At 37.8% G+C, this 20,102-nt stretch overlaps 1 protein-coding gene across 2 annotated transcripts; it reads right to left on the reverse strand.

The window, feature by feature from the left end:
- Positions 1 to 1,445: 1,445 nt before the first annotated feature.
- INPP5K (inositol polyphosphate-5-phosphatase K) lies at positions 1,446 to 19,604 on the reverse strand. 2 transcript variants are annotated; one of them, XM_050908852.1, is made up of 13 exons: positions 19,543 to 19,604; positions 16,870 to 16,977; positions 16,080 to 16,188; positions 13,039 to 13,155; positions 12,528 to 12,700; positions 10,879 to 10,990; positions 10,196 to 10,305; positions 9,577 to 9,603; positions 7,675 to 7,867; positions 7,294 to 7,431; positions 6,668 to 6,751; positions 5,283 to 5,387; positions 1,446 to 4,194 (listed from the first exon to the last, which is right to left on the reverse strand). In XM_050908852.1, exons 1-13 carry the CDS (start codon positions 19,587 to 19,589, stop codon positions 4,096 to 4,098), a joined length of 1,422 nt encoding a protein of 473 aa, XP_050764809.1. In that variant the 5' UTR covers positions 19,590 to 19,604; the 3' UTR covers positions 1,446 to 4,095. The 2 variants fall into 2 exon arrangements, with proteins under 2 accessions (XP_050764809.1, XP_050764811.1); XM_050908854.1 differs by lacking the exon at positions 9,577 to 9,603.
- Between the last annotated feature and the right edge of the window lie 498 nt (positions 19,605 to 20,102).

Raw genomic sequence — 20,102 nt, forward strand, 5'->3', positions numbered from 1 at the left:
TTTCCAGAGTAACTAAATATGTACTGCATAGATTCATCGGGTGGTGAGTGCCATTGCCTTGGCTGAACAAAGCAGCCACACAAAGAATAGCTTACTCTGCACTACCGTGTACTACATAACTCTAATGTTTGAGCATGCGCCTGAAGAGAGTTAAAGATAAAGCAAGCTGTGCACATAGACAACTGGCCTGAAACACTTCCATCTTTACACAAAAATCTTTTTCTCTATTCTCTTTCAAGATTGGTATAAAGAAAAAACAGGTATAAGGAAACTAGGATATTACCTGCTTAATGCATGAGTTATAAAGTTAAATAACATCATAGAGTCATGAGTACCAGGAACTTTCTGTGATCTCTATATCTTATTATTACAAAAGAAATTGCTTCATTTCAATCACTTTCAAATAGCGAATCCCTATATCCACGGACAGAAAGGGCCATCGGAAATATTCCTGTTAGTAATACAGAGTTCTCAAAAAAGGTATCGTTTCCTCTCTCAAGGAAAACCTAATTCAAGCTTTGTTCAACTGGCCTTTCCACTGCAGTATATTAATTAAGACAAGTTCATCTGAGTGTCACTTAGTGTCCAAGAGCAGAGAAGGAAGTAGTGGTAGTAGAAACAATAGTCTTTATCAGAACGTATTTTTAGGGACTAACAAACACGCAAGACATCTTAGAAGTATTTCCTGTTTACACAGAGCTGTACTATCTATGTGCAATGATACACTGCACATCCTGAGGTTAGCTAGGAATCAGAAACATATGGAAGTTAAATAAGGCTATACTGGACAACATTCCTTGGTAGGCATATTTTCTATTTTAAAATAAATTCTCTAACAGCAGGGAATTTTTCTCAAGAAAGGTTGGACTAGCTGATCCTTGAGGTCCCTTCCAACCTGGCATTCTATGATTCTATGACTCAGGAAAAGTTACCCTTAGATGGAAATGATTTGATAGCAAATTTATATTAAAACATACAAAATTTAAAATACGAAGTATAATGTGGCAGATCTTTCACAAAGACAAAAAAGACATCTCAGATCACACTGTGAAAAAGTGAAATTAGAAGAACCTGTTCTTAAAAATTAAGAAAGCAATTTAAGTGGCGTGAGCACTTTTACAAGGAAAATATCAAAACCTCCTCAATGGGGGAGGAAGGACAGAAAATCCAAAACAGAAGTCCATTTAATACTGGATTCATTTAGATAGGGGGAAAAAAAAAAAATTAATCTGCTTTGTCCAAAAGAAAAATACTACTTGTCCTTGCCCTTCTTTTGCAGTCCAAAGCCCTACCGCATATGTTATTACTGACATACTTCCATTCAAAAATACTGTTGTATCCGTGCGTTAAACATGACCAAAGTTTCTTGGAGAAAAGTTACCATGCACAAATTAATCCTCCCCACCCAAACCAATGTGTTCATTCTCAAATTAATAGAGGCCATGTAGAACACTTCACTGCCAGCATTTATTTTAGTGGTACATGAAAAGAAAACACATGAGTATAAAAACATTTCCAGTGATTATATCATCCAATTAAAGGTGTTTTAAGAAAGATAAATTTCATCAGAAATTGCATCATTACAGGTCATGGAATAGTTTGAAAAGCTACCATAGGTAACAGTAGTAAACAAAAGTGTCACTGTGTGCATAATACTTAAGAAAGAAGTATACGGTTCTGTGCAGCATCCTACTAACACACAAGCAGATTCAATCACAGCTGCTGTGGGAATTTTCAGTGAAGTCCTGTGGTTCAAAGGATTAGTTTACAAAATGCAGCTTCTGTGTCCAGTGATTGAGAGGGTTATCAGCTCTCATACAACATTAAGGATCTTGAGTTTCTTGCCCATGTAAAGCGGCTGCATGGCTCCCCCTCTGAGCTGCTCATGAACAGCAGATGCACCCTGATTAGAAGCAACTGGATCTTGGTCCACAATAAATTGCCAGCTGTGGTCTGGAATTCAAAGACCACTGTTCTTTGAGCTCTCCACAGCATCTCCTTGCATGGAGTACGGTAATACAGTTACACAAGTAAAATCAGAAACAGAGCACAACTCAAGAACTGCAAAAGTTCTTTGCAATTCGGTAGGGATTTGTCTGATGCCCTAATTGCCATGAAAAGTCACATATCTGAAAGGTTTAGTGCAAAACAAATTCTTGTAAGACGGTTACAAATGTGAAAACTGTTTCTATTATTGTTCCAAAGTGTAATAGCAATGTAAACTGTAAACCTCAAGGCAGTTTTAATTCATGCAGTGAACACAGTATCCTCTGAACCTGCCCTCACTACTTATAACTGGAAACAGTTCACAACACCAAGCATTAAGCTGAGACACGACTAACTAACATTTACAGAGGCTAAGTGTTCTTAAACCCCACACTGCAACTTTCTAACCAGTTAACCTATTTTATAATTTCCACAGTGTACAAAGACACCCAGACCACAGAAGATTTTGTACAGTGAATGATATAAGCAAGTAATTGCAAAACAAATGTCATATCAAGGTGTTAACCTTCTATCTCAAAAGAATCCTGAAAAAACTAAGGCTTCAAGAAAAAGAGCAAAAAGGAATCCATTCAGTTCTGAAGCAATACTCCAACATAAACACACCAACATCCTTTGCTTTGCTATTCCACTTGAATCGAATTTTCTCTTTTCCATCCTGAACCAACGTGACAGTGATTAGTAACTAACTTTACTTACTATACACAGTAGGTGGCTCGAAGCTGTGTATCTAGAACATGGGAGACTCACAAGTGCTCTTTTCCAGCACTGCAGTCTGAGATTCTGTGGAACGTTGGTGCCTCTTTCAGTCCTTTCCAAACATCTCCATTTCCTCATCCAGAAATAAAACCATTTCTGAAGCTAACTACCTTTCAGGTTTTTAAAGGTACATCATTTTTCTTATTCCACCTCCACCCTCAAGTGCACAGGATACATTAAGGTCTAAGCACCTCTAGAAAAACAGAAATTTTGCAGACCGATTGCTATAAATTGAAGAGATTTACAATTCTGGTAGCACAGATTATGTCATAAGAAAGAATTTGTTCCACTGAAATTCCCCATTTATAATTCCCATCATCTCTGTAGTAAGTGTAGCAATTATGTGGTAGGATGGTATCAGGGAAGTACTTAAATATGGCTTTAGCTTTCTAAATTCAATATGACAACAGAAAACAATCAGGGTTAGTACCATGATCATTAGCTCTTTGCCAACAAGTGCTTCATGAACTATGGTCTGCTCACCTATGCTAAAGCATTTCTCAAGCAATTTCTTTCAGAAATTGTGGGATCCTGGTTAACTCTGAGCCAGGGACTAGTATAAAAGTGGTTTTATTTTACTTTTTTAAATCAGAGGGAGAAGCGCAACAGGCAAATTGCCAAATTCTTTTATAAAAGAAGAATTAAAAAAAAAAAAATCAGGAAAAGTGTGTTTTGATAAATGTATCTCAATCTGGAAAAATTAGAAATGGAAAATCCTACAAACAGTTACAGTAAGGCATGAAGAAAAGGGATCTACTACCAAAGGAGAATCTACACACTCCAATGATTTTGTTTTCATGTGACTTGTTGCCACATGTGTTTCCCAAAAGGTAATTAGCTTACATTTGAAAGTCAAATAAAATTTTAAAACAAGCTAACTAGCTGTATCTAATAAATAATTTTTTAAATAACTTCATTTAAACTCAAAATCTGGAAAATCAATGATTAAGTGGTTACAGCATAGTAAATACTGTATCGTAAATAAAATATCCTCTACAAAAAAGGAGCAAGCCTAAAAATCTATTACAGATCACAACTTACTAAGGTTAAATCATTGTATTACAAATGTCTATCACCTTAAAACATACAGCATTCATTAGGTGCTATTTTTACGGTTCTCATCCAGTGCAAGAGAGTTACTCTCCCTGTAACAATAAAAATATCTGTTTCCACAATAAATTATCTTCTATGAGCTTACAAAGTTTCTGAACAATCCTACCTCTCTTACTTGCACTGTCTTACTCCATCTTCTAAGAGTAAAAGCTTATAATCACTAAGACATAAAGAATCATCTGACTCCTGAATCAGGACCACTAAATGTTCTTTCTGCCTTCAGAACTCATCATGCGATTCCAGATCGTCACGTTTCTGCATCCAACTGTTCTCTTCCTGTGTCAGATCCTTTTCTATTAACGTTCTGTTAGGCTGAATCTAGAAGACAGACAGTAGTTAACAAATGAACACATTTAGAAACACTGTGTCACTCTATACTATCAATACACCATTATATAAAGATGTCTTACATACTTGCTAGAAACCGAGCAAATTAAAAGTGATGCATCTATGTAGAAATTACAAAATTAAAAAAAAAATCTAGGAAGAAAGCACTAAACTGATACCAAAACATTAAGTGTCATGCAAAAAGAAAGGCATATGGTGCGTTGTATCCACATACAACTGACAATCATCCTGCAGTTTGTGTTCAGTTCAGAGACAACTGAAATACTGGACTCTGCAATGTTTCTCGCCAATATAGAAAGAAAAATACGAACAGTATCACTGAGATATACCAGCCAGCCCAGTAACTTTCATTACTGGATCCCCTAAGGTAATGGAGTTTCACAATCTTCTAAAACCCCTTCATCCAACAACAGTGCAGAACTTCCATTTTAACCGTTCTACAACACATTAGCACAGCCATGACAGCATGGAAAATTATGCACAAACAAAATGATTTTGGCAACAAATGCTTGTGTAGAAGCAGCAATGTTTGGTCGCTTCACCTAGTCTGTGCAGGTTAAGCCATCCTTTCAGAAATTAAATTAAGAAGCCTATTTAACAACAAATAACTTGAGTTCCAGCTGCCCTGTCTTTCCCAAATTCAAGTGACTAAATACACAGGAAGCACTTCTGTGCAAATCTACCACAGAATGGAACACAAAGAGTTCACTTACAATCTGTCAGAAACTTGGCAGCATTTAAGTTGATTTGAGTTCTTATCTTTACAGAAACTAGGGACCTAACTGACAGAGCCTGAAGTTCCAAAAATGAAAGCTGAGAGAAAGAAACCTGTCGTATTTCATTACAATAATGTGTTGCCATAATAGCTACTCAGAGTCTTTTAGCATATCAGCAAATTCTTTTATGGGATGTTAGCCAGCACATATCCTTTTTGCAATTACTTCTGCTGCCACCTCCCCCAGGATTAACACAGCTGCACACACCTATGTTCAGATGCATATGAAAGCAAAAGAAATAAAAATCACATCAACATTAATCAAAGCTTCCAAATATATTACCTGAAAAGGCTGGCTGATACCAACTATTGACTGCAAATTATTGCTATAATAACAAAGCAAAAATTCTCCTCCCATATCAGGTATTTCTGCAGCACTCATGTAAACCTGTCAACAAGAATAAGAATAGGCAACGGGCAATTTCCACACAGAAAGAAGCTTACAAAAATGCAGTCTCTGCCATTCAGGACACCATAAAAATCAGTATTTACTATTTATAAGCAAGTTTTTAAACGTAAGCTAAAAAGGACGAGGACAGAAATAACTCATGAAACCATCTGAAAACTAAGTCAGGGAGGAAAAGCAAATATCCTTCACCACGTTAGCAAGCTGACTTGGTGCAGCAAGACGGGAGAAGAAACCCGGAGTTGTAAAGGAAGGGGCAAGGCCACGCAGACAGCAAGGAGGGAGATGAACTGCCTCCTGGTGGCAATAAGCTGTTAGATGAAACAGCAGAGCAAACCCAACACCTCGGTTTTGTACTATCCTAAAGACCCATGGTTCCTAAACTGCAGCCCACTGTATCCTGCTAAAACAACGTTCATAGTGCTTAGATTTCTAAGCTTAGTGATAGGAAACCATGATACCAGAAAAATTTTGAGATTCAGAATATTGATACAATACAATTTGGGCTCTTGTTGTAAACTTGATTCTAACTTACAAAACCTCTAACAAGAAATAACTGCTTTCTATTGTTGTCTGGAAAATCTCATCCATCCTTGCACTCGCTGTCTCCAAAATTAAATTTGAATTTCTGTTTGTTCAGATAAATACCTCTGGAAACAGATCATTTGTATTCAAAATAGGTTTTGTTTGTTTGTTTTAAAGCACTTTAGGTAATCACTACTAGAAAGCTATGTAACAGACAGCAGTTTTTAAAGAGGGACCAAAACACTCAATAGCCAAAATGAAGAAAAGCCTAAGAAACCCTAATTTGTAGCTGTATCAGATACCTGTAACTAAATGTGTTAGTAACATTAGGTACTTAAAACTGTAACGAAACTCATGCAACAAATATTTAGGACACATTGAGCAACTTTGACAATCAGATGAAAAAATGGCCAGTTACTTATTTCAGTGGCAGAAATGGACCAAAATATAAAAAGACAGTAGTTTTTAATACAATGAAAAGTCACTAGAAGAATAAATTGCTGTTTCATCAATTCCCTTAAGCAATATGACCACACCTGGGAAGGTATGCTAGACTACCTGAAAATTAATAAGAATTAGGAAGAGGGATTTTAAACAATAATATCACTTCCAAGTTAGCTTCAACTGGGAAAGAGGATACAGAACCCGTAAGAGGAAGGTGATACGGAACAAATAGAAATAGACCTTGAATGCTACTCTATGGGAAGCTACATTAGAAAGAAATACAACTGGCTTACTTGTTTACCGTCTTTGTTAGAAGAAATTTCATCATCTTCTACCCAAGCATAAGTAACATAGTCATTCACATGCCTGAAAGCCACCTGCAAAGAAAGATGCAAACCATCAGCCTTCTGAAGGAAACAAAACACATACTACATGGAAAACTCAAAGTTGTGAGAGAGATGTTTACTACTTCACTGAAGTAATTAAAACACTTCACTTTTAGGATCAAAAACTTTTGGAGGCATTCACAAATCTTTTGTTTCTGAGAGGGTGCGAGTGCTCTGTTCTCTCACCCTTCCACTGACTTTCTTTCATTTTTGTTCTTTCTTTGCTGTATAAATCTTTTGAACTGCAGGCACTAGGGGAGGACAATTCCTTTTCACAGCTTCTGCATCATTTTACTTAAATAAATCACCACATTATCTTAGCAGAGAATTTAAAGGGTGCGAAAGAGCTTGCACGCTATGCAACTAAACTGTCAGCGTACAGAAACTAACTGCAATCAAGGATACATGACTATTTCAGAGAGGTTTGCACCAGCAGGAATCATAATGTCCTATGACAGAAGACTATCAGCTACCTCCTCCAGTTATATTCACCATCTTCATTAGAGTAAAGAGCCATGATGTGGTAACATCACCTTGAAGAGTCCAATCCAGTCCCAAGCACTGCTTGGGAATTCAGGCACTGCAGAATAGCTGATTAGAACATCATGTTCCGCACTCCACTCGCCCTCAGGATTCAGCGTGACCAAAGGATCTGATAGAAGAGGCTTCAACTAGACAAAAGAACAGAATTTAAAGTCAGTCAACTCCGTCATTCTTTCAGTTATTCTTTTCAAGTTATTCTCTGCCACGCCTGCTGTGGGACTCTTAACTGAATGGAAATAATCTGAAAGCAATTTGCTGCCTTCACCACAATCAGAATGAAACAAAGATTACGACTTACAAAGTTTAGAAAACCAGCTTCTGTAAGGCAACACTTAGTAAAACAAACTTTTTCTTAACAACTGGGACAGCACCTCAAGCCCAAAAGTTCCTGTAACAGGTTTGTGATCGCTGATGCCATAGCTCATGTGACTGATATAGTTACTCAAAGTAACAGAAATTGTCTGTTCTTCTTCAGAGAATTCGCCTGCTTTTGATGCATGCTGGCAGAGATTTTTCACTCTCCAAAGAATTCTATCGGTCCACGCTGGCTTTCTTTTCTTCTCACTGCAAAAGTGTAAGATAAAAGTGAAATGAGAATAAAAACAGTTGCCAAAAGCTAAGAATACCATGCAAGATCTACTCAAAGTTGAAAGACTGTCAGATACATATTAATAAAAGAAGGCAATCACATCCAAGCTTCATTTTACAGCTCTGTTCAATATGCTTTACAACCAAGGTTTCCTTAATTTGAACTCAACTCCATTTACCACAGATAAGTTTCATAGGTTTCTGAAAGAGGAGTAAAATGAAGGGGAGAAGGGCATTTCAATGGGTTAGTCGGCTTCATACAGGAAATGATACTTTCTCCTAAAACACTCCATAAAAACATGCAAGAACATTGAGATAATACAGCAACTGCCCCAAGCTTCAAATGTATAGTTATTCTGAGAAAAGGGGCATAAACTTAAGGAAGAGGTAGGAAGAGTCTGAATGATGTTTGAAATTAACAACAAAAACGAGACAAACTTAGGTAGCTTATACTAATTACGGGTGACACAGCAATGCTTTATTTAAAGTTCCTCTAAATTGTACTAGTCTGCATTTCAAGTTTGTAAGCTATTGCTGTATCGCTGTCTCATAACAAAAGGCTTTAAAAATTCCATAATCAAGAAAGTTGTGCCTGCAACCTGCAACTGTGCTATACATCAAACTGTAATCATAATTCAGAGTTTCCTTTTATACCAGATCAATAACAACAGAAGACAAGAGCCTTTCGTGGTTCTCTCTGTAGTGGGAGGAAGACTTAACAGCAACTCTCTGTATGGATGTATCACTTCAAATTGAAATGGAGAAAAGATCATACCCTATGGAAGAGGAATTAGAATGGACTGGATTGAATTATAGAAGTTAATGAGCAGGATGTGTAAGGAAAACTGTCAGTTTAATAACTTTGAACATCAAAATCATCATAAACTGGAAATGCCATTTAGTTCAATATTCAACATACTTTTGTTTCACCCCTTCCCATATACAAGTCTGACTCACCTTTAATAAGGTGGAAAGATTTTAAATTACTAAGGGGCCATATCCCACTTACTCCAGTAATTATATAAACCGACAGAAATCTTTATGAGCTGCCATATGTCTGCTCTGCTGTGCAAGAAAATACCAAAAAACAGCTTAAGTTAATACACTCACTATTTTAGAGAAAACGGCATTTAGATGGGAAACAAAACCTCAAAATCCACGTTGAAAAATTATCAAAGATAACAAAATATTGTGTGCTTCATATAAAGCACACTTTTCAAGGGTGCTTGCCTTGAGGTCTACTGATCACCCGCCATCCGACCAAAATATCTCTGCTAGCTTTAACAACAGCAGAATGCACACAGTATGCGTAAGCATACTTTTTGTTCTTTAAATGAGCCAATACAGACTACTAGGCTATGAATCATTCTTAGAATGTCTAGGTTTGGATTACTATAAGTATTTTTTGTTAACTGGATTTACTGCTGGTCCCATTATATCTCTTCACACTCAATTAGGGAGCAAAATGTCTTTGGATCCAAATAAAGAAACTTCCAACATTAAGTGCAACAGCAGAGTAGATAACACTACAGCTTTCAGACAGCTTCAGAAAATCCCTGAAGAAAATCAGCTGTCATCTGATTTTCAAATATTTCACAAAAATCAAATCAAAAGCTCCAGAAGGAGCATTGTTTTGATTCTGAAATATTTACAAATCTATGAAATCCAGAAAGTTCTCTTCTTACTTAAACCAAAACAGGGACTTCTGCTCTCTGGAAGTAAAGAAAAAGATCAGTACAAACCCCCTGTTTGGACAGGAACTTATCCTTCTGTTGAAACATAAGACTAATACTGAACAACAAATTTTAGTGTCAGAGAAAACCTTTGGAAACTTAAGCTATTCCATTTTCAATTTACAATAATTTGTAAAGACACATTTACATTTATTTTCAAATACCACCAGTATCAAATGAAATGCTTAAACAGAGAAGGAAAACAAAAATGGCAGACAATTACTCTTTTACTTTTGCTCATTTCTGACAACCAGTGGGCACTTCTAGTATTAAAGAACAAAAAAAAAGTGGCTTAAACAAGCGCTGGTTTATTCTGTTAATCTAGTCTTTCAAAAAAGAAAGCTGGGTTGTTTCACTACTTCCCTCGTGCAATCAGCAGACTCAGGCTTCTTCAGTCAGAAATATTCATTTATTCAGATTTGACCACTGAATGAGCCTAATAGAATAGCTCAATAGCCCCAGTTAACCAATACATTTAGGAAATTCAGGTTTGCTTACTAAAGTGATATTTAGTCAACCACCACATTCACTCTAATATTCCATGTCTAAACTCATCTTATTATGCTTTTACCTTGTATCATACACATCCGAGTAAAGGTCAAACTTGTAGGTGGGTTTAAACTGCAGAGGACCTTCTATGAATTCCTGAAGAAATGCTTCCTTCTTTTTTGCCATATTTAACTGCAGAAATAAAAAGTAACTTTTAAAGATTATGTTTAAAAATCAGAGCTTAAAGGGCAATTGGGAAAGGAGATGAGAAAGCATCTTCCAAGAAGAATTCAACATCTCAGTCAGTACAGCATATTTGGAAAGGCAAATTCAGAAGTGCCTCTCTGTTACTGCCAGAACTCTTGACACAATCTGTTTAAAAGTTTTGTAGCAGTTCTACTCAAAACAAATTCCAGAATAAGCTTCTCTTTAAAATAATTCTTGGGAGAAGAAAAAAGGAGGAGAAATTAAGGTGAGGAACAATTCATAAGCCATGAAGTTCAAAGAAAGCTTCAGTCAAACACGAGCATTGTAAATGAGTAAGAAACTAAACAAAAGCAGAAAAAGTTTGCAATTAATTGGAGCTTATGACTGAGAAGTGAGAGAGTGAACAGCTAGATCTGTTCCACCTCATGACTACTCTGAATTTGTGTTCTTTAACAGAAATTAGAAACTCAAGAGGAAATGTTAACTACTGTGTTGTGTTTGTATGCATTAAAACCAAACCAAACCAACTAACCCCCCAAACAGATTAAGACGACATACCTGGTCCTTTTCCCACAGGAGATTGTAACGCTTGTTATTTATTGATTCTCGGACAAAATGTATGCCGTAATCTGCTATCCGGAAGTTTAGATCTCCAAACCAGAAGAGAACACTTTAAAAAAAAAAAAGGGGGGGGGGGGGGGCAAAAAACCAAGGAAGATTTATAGGAATCCATTAACACAAGGGAAGAATTCAATAGAATATAAGCCATTATGCTCATTAGGTGCTCTAATCACTTACATTACTTAATCTAAACAGCTTAAACACAAACATTAAGTAGTTATAGATAAGCTTACACAGGGATAACCTGTTGCTACACAAAAAATGTAAAGGAATTGAAACAGTAAATTAAGTCCCTTGCATTCTTGCCGCTTGCTCATTACTGCCTGGGTATTAACTTCTCCTGAGCCTCCTAATGAGTTACATCTCTAAGAGAGACAGATTTAGAATTAAATTTTAACAGTAGGTAAAATAATTCACAAAATTCATGACCTATACACCAGCCGGTTATGCTAATCCACTAACTCGGAGCTCTGGTTTAGTGCCTTGGGAAAGCATGGATACATAGTGGGTGTTCTATAGTTATTAGAAAAGAAAGTTGTTATTATTACAAAGCACTGGAGTGTATTATCAGCAATGTTTTAAACAACAGGAAAGCTGTTTTTTCAAGTAAATTAACTTCTCTTTGAAAATCCTTACTTTCAATGTTTTGTTCAGGGGTGGGTACCCCAAACTTGATCTTATGGAAACAAAACTTTTATTTTCATGCCATTTGTAATTTCTTCTTAGAAGACGACAGTAGGTGATTTGGTACATGCCCATGCACATAATCAAGAAAATGAAACACATTAAATTGAAATATCAAACCCTTATATTAAGGTAGGAAAAGTAGTAATTTTGAAACTTATGTGTCATACATTTTTACCTAATTTTAATGAACTCATTAACAATTAAAGTGATACTACATATCTATTCCGGATTTATCTGTCCTGGCAGTTTTATGGGTATATAAAAAAAACCAAAACCAACCCAAACTAAAATGTTTTTCTCAACCCTGTTTTAAATGGTTCTATTACCATCTTTAGACTCCAGCGCATGAAAACAATGGAACATACAAATAATTCCTGCAGAATTAAGGAACAAGAGTTCAGTTAGTGGCCCGAATCAGGTTTGTTTTGTTTTTGGGTTTTTTTGTGAGACACCTGAGGGAAGTGTAATTCATATAGCTACAGAAATCATCAATCAAGGTTTTAAAGGCTGAGAAGCCCTCAGCCAGATACTAAAATTTCAACAGGAATAAAAATGGCCCAAAACATAACACAAATCTCCTCAAAAAATGAAGATAAACATTTAATAGCGATCGAAAGGATTTTTGGTATAAACAGGCTTTAGCTTCTAAAGCTCTCCAGCACATGACATGTGCAATACACGTGCTAACAAATTTAATCTAATTCAAGACTGGAAGAGAATAGTCTTGCAAAATAGACCTCCATCTTTCAGGTTATCTTTTCCTCCCAGGATTCAGGGTCAAGGCTGAAAAGACATTTAAAATAAAAATGATGGATGAAAACTCCAAAACTCTTCAGTGCATGAGTTTACCATGTAACAGATAGAACCAGTACAGACAGAACAGGGTCTGAACAACTCACTCATGATCCAAGGTACTTGGAATATTCTCTCCTTCAAACTGCATTTCCAGAATTTTCTCGAAGTCATCCAGTCGCTGCTCTGTATTCTCCATGTGAGCTGGCAAGTGGCAGTTCATGAAACAAACTGTATGACCATAGAGCGACATGCGGACAGTGACTCCTCCTTTGTTCCCCTGGTATGGAAGATGAACAGCGTTCTCTGAAACTATAGTCAACACCTGCTAATGTAACTATTAACACCACCTGTAAATTTTTAAATCTTGCTATTTAGATTTAAATAAATACAATTTCTTCCTACATAAGTTGTGGTATATCAGCTAATAAACTGGTAAAATTAAGGTCTGTGCTGCGCACTTGCATACAAGGTTCAAACAAGTGAGTCCCACTGCTTGTCAGTTTATTCATTTTTAAGTAAACCATATATCCTCTCTCCCACCATGAAACCACTTAGAGGCACACACCACCATAAGCATAAGTAACCACGGCAACCAAGTCTCAGAGGCTTCCTTACCCAGTATCCATACAGGCCTGTGCGTGTGTAGTGGGTATGAATGTCCCGTATGAAAGGAAGGTGAACATGCTTCACAAAGATCAGAAGTAGTAATCCCTGCATGCGAACAGAGGAGAGCTGGAAGAGATACAAAAGAGGGAAGGGTCATTTCCAGGGAGGAATTTGGAATTCATTGGGTCTACTTCACAGGAGCTTTTAGGTGAAGAATGCCATAGCAGAAGTCATGCAATTCCCTCACCAAGCCTGGCTTCAATACTGTGACACAGTAAATGCAGATGCATTTCAGTGCTGCAAAGAATACATTCTTACGGTAGACTTGCTTATAAACAATTTTGATGAATCTCTCAACTAATTAACATTAGTTGTAACATTATATTACAAATCTGAAGTTGACCTCAAAATACGTGTATATGCCCAAACATCTTTAAAGACCTTTCTTTTGCCTCCCCAGACTCTTGTTTCTATCTTTAGGCATCCTGTTCACGAAGAACCAAATCCTTGATTTTTCACCTATAATCTTAATAGTGCACACCTACAAGTCCTCCAACAGGAGCAAGCTTTTCAAACTGAAACATCCTTCAGCACATAACTAATCATTCTAAATGCCATTAAAATGCCTAAAAAGCACAGCAGTTAATTCTAGGCATTTGCAAAAACAATGAGCTGCAAACGGCACTAACTCTTGCCTGCAATTCCTGGCACTTACCGAACACTTCCAAAGCAAAGATGCTTAGGGAGCACGTTAAGACACTGTTTAAGCTTTAAGATACTGAGAGTTTTTTGTGGTTTGGGGTTTTTTTGTGTGTGTGTGGAAATAGTCTAACAAAGATGTTCTTCATTAAAAATCTATGAACTTTACAATGTTCCTGGCATGAGACACAAAATTCATTTTAAGTGTTTGTTTTAATGATAAAGATTCAATTTAAAATACAGGCATTGAAATATATTAAGTGTAGTTCAATTTTACGCTGGATGAACCTAGAGAAAGACTACATTAGAATAAAACCTGATATAAGAATAACACTGACTATACAACTGCTGGAGAAGTACACAAACTCAGCCCAAAATTTAAAACAGAATTCCTCCTTTCTTTGCCTCCACATCTACACAATTAAATGATTTCAGAATTTATGTTAATGTTTTCATTCTCCTTGAACCCAACAAAATACTAAACAGTATATTGAAATGATGGATCGCAATTACTAGATAATGCATAAATATTTGTATCTGATCAGACATTTGGTGTAACCAGTATTCTCCTTTCCATAATTATGTTCATGAGATACCAAGATCTTTCAGTCCCTTTATTATTTGCTACATTTCATTCTGCTGTGGGCCAGTCCCCAGACATTTCTCAAGATCCATATGAAACCTCTTCTCTCTGTAGGTCTTGAACATCAAAACACAATGGATCCCTCCTCTGCTGGAACTAGCACTAGTCCCACCAATACATAGTGCCAAATCAAGCAAAGACCTTTCGTAGAGGGGACGTGATTCTGTTTACGGTGAAGGAATTGACTGACGCCAACCAACTTAACACTCTGAAAAGGGACCCTGTTACTGAAGGGACAGAATGCCCCAAGGATGACAACTACCGCTCTACATCCAACCTTGTCACAGGTCAGCAAAGAAGGGGTAACTGTTCCTCTCCTCCTCAGCCAACTCCCCAGATAAATCCTGGCGTAAGCTCTCCTCACTGCCTGTTTTGATTTTGACCTGGCCTGACAGTCCTCTCTTACTATTAGAGCTAATCAAGTCCTGCTGAAAACCATTAGGTGGCAGCATCCATTCATTAGTGTGTCCTAAGTGCCACATTTATAAATTAGAATTCAAAATCAACCACGCATACCACTAGGAATTCTTTTTAACTGTCTGTATACAGGGCCTGAATGTCAGCCATATTTTGAACGTTTATCAGCAATGACTTACACTAGAATGAACAATGTTATTTTTCCCTTTTTATAATTCCCAATGGGTCCTTTGTTTTGTTTAATTAGAGTTAAAAGAACGGCACAGCTACTGAGTCTGATTAGCATGCAGATAATACAATCATCTCAGCAAAATCACCCTGAAATAATGCCTGACTTAGAAAACCAATACAACATTCAAAAGGCTTTTAATATCTCTTTATTAGAGAAATTCAAGATATTATCCTATGTTTATTGTTTGCATCACTAAAATAGCTAGTACTTTAGCTGATCTTATGCCCCAAATATTACCAAAAATCTTGTCAGTTAAACTACCATACAATGTTCTAGGTCTTCAATCAAAAATAAAGTCCTCAGAAAAATACATACACCCACTAAAATCCTGTTTTACATACATGCAATTTATTTTCACCTGTAAACAAGTTGGAAAAAAAAAAAGAAAAAGAAACCTTACCAATCTTAATGAAAATCACTGCCATTGCTTGGGATATTTATAGTGAAAGCAGGTACTTAAGCAGACTACATTAGAAGCATCACAATACAGTTCCCCAATATTGCACAGAGCAAAAAAATTTTCTACAAACAAGAGAGAGATAGAGATATTGTGGCCACAAGAAATATGCTGTTGAGCGTAAGTTTACATAACATTTCATTTTAAATAACCTTCATTACTCTGTTCCTTGAGAATGTATTCTTATTACGACAGAGTATTTTTCTATTCATCACATGGTTCTGCAGCACTTACACAGGCCATTGCCAGTATATCTGAACAACTTCTTGCTGTTTGTCATCTGAGCTGCAAAAGCATCAAAACTGCCCAATTATTCCAAATGAGAAATTAAAAACGGTATGTCCAATTTTTACTGCTAAAATTAAGGACATTATTACTAACAGAGAAAAATTAAAATTGCCTTTATCAACAAACCAGGAAAACACAAGTGTGATGAAGAATCACTTCTAACATATGTGTACCTATGGAAGTGACCGACACCTGCAAAAAACACCATCAACTTATCTTTTACAGAGAGTTTGAGGAGAAAAAAAAAATCTGAACGGAGCTGGGGAAGGCATCTTCCTTCACTGCTGAGACACTTAAGAGATGTAAACAATTACCTTGATATATCCCAATGGAGACAATACAGTCATGAAAAAAATGCTCCATGGATCATCAAATGCCAAGTCAGACAGAAAATTTGTGATTCTTGAGTTCACCTCCTGTAAGCTGAATACATCAAGATTACTCACACTGTATCACTTCGTTTTGACAGAATTCATACAACCTTTTCAGAACACAACATCCTAACAGACCTCTCTCAGCATCTCAGAAATATCTTGCTGTTCAGTTTCTCATTTACAAGCAGTTTAACCCATCCACAGGCCTAACACATCTAACACTGAGAAAAGCAAAGTTAAAGGAGCTTATGTACACCTGAAGACAGATTTTAAGACAATGCTAGACTCAAGATATGTTATGACAAATAACCTGACTGTCAGGTCTTCAAAATTTCAAGGAAGTCTGGAAAACGTGATGGCAGATTGTGCCTAATAAGCTTGCACTAATTTCTTTAAAACATGCTGAATTTTGGATAACTTTCATATCAAAATGAATATGCCTCTACGTGCCAACAAAGAAAACAGCAGCCAAAAACTTTTTGTGTTTAGAAAAAAGATATTCTGTATTTTGTCAGAAAACAGCAGCAGAAAGGAGAGAAGATTTTCTTGCTGTCAATCATCTCTGTTCTAAGTCACTAACTCTAGTCTTCACCTTCTGTTAGCAATAGTGTTAAACCATCTCCTAGGCAGTGATTCACATTGCACAGTCCTCCCAAAACAGACAGTAAGGTGTTGAGACTTAGCAGTTTTGCAATAAACTTACAAAGCAAGTTCTTTAATATATACTTACCCTATAACGTACATATCCATAGTTGGGCCCAGTGAATTGAGCTGAAGTAAACTAGTGACATCAGGAGGTGGAGAAGCTGTGCCCACATTCCAGGTAACTAAGTGTAGTCTACAAACAAACAAACATACATCACACAAAACCAATGTTAAAATTGAAACGTGAACAGTTAACCAACCCTAAGAGCATCTAATTTCCCCACAGAATTTCTATCGACAGAAAACAAAGATTTTCTGTCACTTTTCATTAATCAGAAATCTTTATTAGCTAGCATTAAAAAAACACCACCACCACAAAAACAATCAACTAGAGGGAACAAAACCTGAATTCTTGCCACTTATCCTTCAGCTTTTTCCCCCAGATAAGGAAAGCTTCATCTAGAGTGCGAGACACTTCTTCATGAATTTCATCATCCGAGCTGATGTCCTCTACACAAGCCATAAGCTGGGCTACTCGTTGACGGAGCTGCAAGCGGCCACTGGACCCTGTGCTGCTTAAACTTGCAGACCGGCTGCGGAAGTTGTGCAGGTTTTCTAAATCGTTTAGGGAGAGGGCTGCTGAATCTTGAAATGCATCTTCACTACTGAAGGACGCCATTTGCTCAAAAGAAAAGAATAACTACACTGTGAAGGACTAGCCCATTAAAATCCTAAGTATAAAAGAAACAGATGGCTAAGGGTCTTCCAGATCAAGTTTTCACTCGTGTGAAATTCAACATTGCTTCTAACGCAAAAGGACAAATGTAGATGCAGCAACGCTGAAAAAAACTGTAGCATTACCACCACACTTAATGGGTTGTTACAAAAGCTGCAATCACATCCTACCTCACACAGTGAATTGTTTCTTCATAATAGATTTAATGTGGTTAATTCTATAAGCTCAAGATTTAAAAGAATTTATTGTTGATTTGAATCAATCATGTGCCTCCATCCGTAGGCTAGTAGAAATATAATCTCCAGCTCCCAAACATACAAATACACAGTTCTGACCAAAATCAAGCAAAGCTACTGCTCCTCTTGAGCACTGTCAGAAACATTCACGTCATAGGACTTGTCTACTGTTTCTTCATAAGATGGTAATTTCAATATCAGAGCTTCTAAAAAGGGATTAATTTTACTGTCAGTCTTGTTACATGTCAGACAGACTTAAAAAATAATAAGCTGTTAATTTTCCATCCATCTTAGGGTCCTATAAGGATCTTATAAACACTGATAGTTAAATAGTGAATCCCACCAATACATCCATTATTGGGGCCACATTTTTATCCCCCAATCAACCGCCCGCTCAAGGTGACACACAATGTATGTGGAAGAGCTGGAAAGTGACCTTGCATACCAGACTAAAATGATCCATAATTTCTCTTTGTAAGACCTACACTGAAGGCAGCCAAAAGCTATTCTAAAACAAATTTTGGGGGTGGGGGGGTGGGGAAGGTATGTATGCTGCAGATCTAGTTCTGCCATCAGAGATGTATCGCTTGGGAACACTCTCCAGTTACTAATTTCGTAAGACAATTATCTGATTAAACAAAACTGAAATAACATTGAAGTCATCAGTCATTACTGACAGAAATTAAATTCCTCAAAGTGCCCAGTATCCACACTACTGATAAGAACACAGGAAAGACTGCAGTGCTAGAATTTACACCAAAAGAAGAAATACTTGTAAAAATTTCAAGAACATCCTTAATAATTCAGTTTCACTGTAGGTTATGACTATGCCTGCAGGAAAAACTTAATAGTGAGGAACGTACACGCATCGGCAGGGCAAATAACCTACAGCATTATGCAGTCCCAAAGGTCTCCTGATGCTCCCGACTATTTCACAAGGCTGTACAAGTACTGCCCACGGTAAGGAGGGGAGACTAGTGGGATACCAATTTTCATCTGATGCCACAAAGACAGCCTTTCCCAAAGGAAGGAGGATACTGCTCAAACTATTCTGGAAGCTTTCAGTATCACTAGAGTACAGTCCCAAGTATGCTTTCTGCAAATGCATTCCTAAATACAAGCAAACTACTGAAGACATTATTTACTGTCACTGACTCCTGAAATGATTCAATAGCAGAGAACTTTTTAGGGTCATAGTGTTTATAATACTGCGTTAAGATGACTTTTAAGATCTTTGAGCAAATGTTAGTGTCCGTTGGGTTTTTTTATTTTCCTGTTACAGACAGCTACTCAACTACCCTTTAAGTAGATTTCTCCAGTGAACCAAGCCCACAGTGCAAGACACCACAACTTATCACCACAGAAGACACAACGTGAAGACACAATGTAAAAACACTGTAAAAGCAGAAGCCAAATATTTATTCAAGCTCCTTCCTCCTCCAGAAAAGCGACAAATTTGAGACACTAGATACATTAATAGCAAGCGCAGTAGATCTTGCCCTCATTAAACGTAAGAAGGTCTCTGGAAAGTCCTAAGAACCCAAACAATATTCAATAAGCCTCCCTGAAACGACTCCAGTACCGACACTTTCAAATCAGAAAATCAGCTTTTCTTCTCTATTTCATACGACTACGTAACATCGCCAATTAGTATAACTCCCTGTCAATAAGCAGAAACACAAGTTTCGCTAATTCTAGCTAATTACGTAACGACTTAGCTACTTTTCTCCCGTACTCGGAAAAGCTGCCCTCAGGCCGAGCCGCCCCTCCGACCCCGACCGCTCACCTCAGCTCCCTCACGGCGCCGCGCCGCGCCGCGCCCGCAGGCTCCATCCCCAGGGTTCCAGTCAGGAACCACTGCCAAGGGGACAGCAGAGGCCCCGGCCCCGGCCCCGGCCTCGCCCGGCGTCCTCCTCACTCCCCTCAGCGGCGACTCGCCCGCTACCCGGCAGCGCTCCGCGCCCATTGGCCCGCGTGACAGAGGCGGGACGGGGCTGCGGAAGGACGGCGGCGCGCGGGGACGCCGCCAGGCGCGCGGGAGGACCGCGGCGGCGCGTGCAGGCGGCTGGCAGCATCGAGGCGGCCTGTGCACCCCCGGCGCTGCAGCGCGACACCCCCCCCCACCCCAGCACCCAAAACAAAGGAGGCGGAGGCGTAAAGCTCTGTCTAGTATTTTATTAGATTTCATTTCCAATATGCCTGTATTGGAAGATTTAGGAGACAAAAAAAGGCACAAACTCACATTTAAAGAAACAACGAGATAATCTAACCCATTCTACAGAGTGTGTGTTGCCAAAGGAAAGAGCACGATGAACCCATCAGAACATGTCGGGGAGGCCCAGCGGG

The sequence above is a fragment of the Gymnogyps californianus genome, chromosome 20 (genome assembly GCF_018139145.2).
Source record: "Gymnogyps californianus isolate 813 chromosome 20, ASM1813914v2, whole genome shotgun sequence".
Lineage (NCBI taxonomy): Eukaryota > Metazoa > Chordata > Aves > Accipitriformes > Cathartidae > Gymnogyps > Gymnogyps californianus.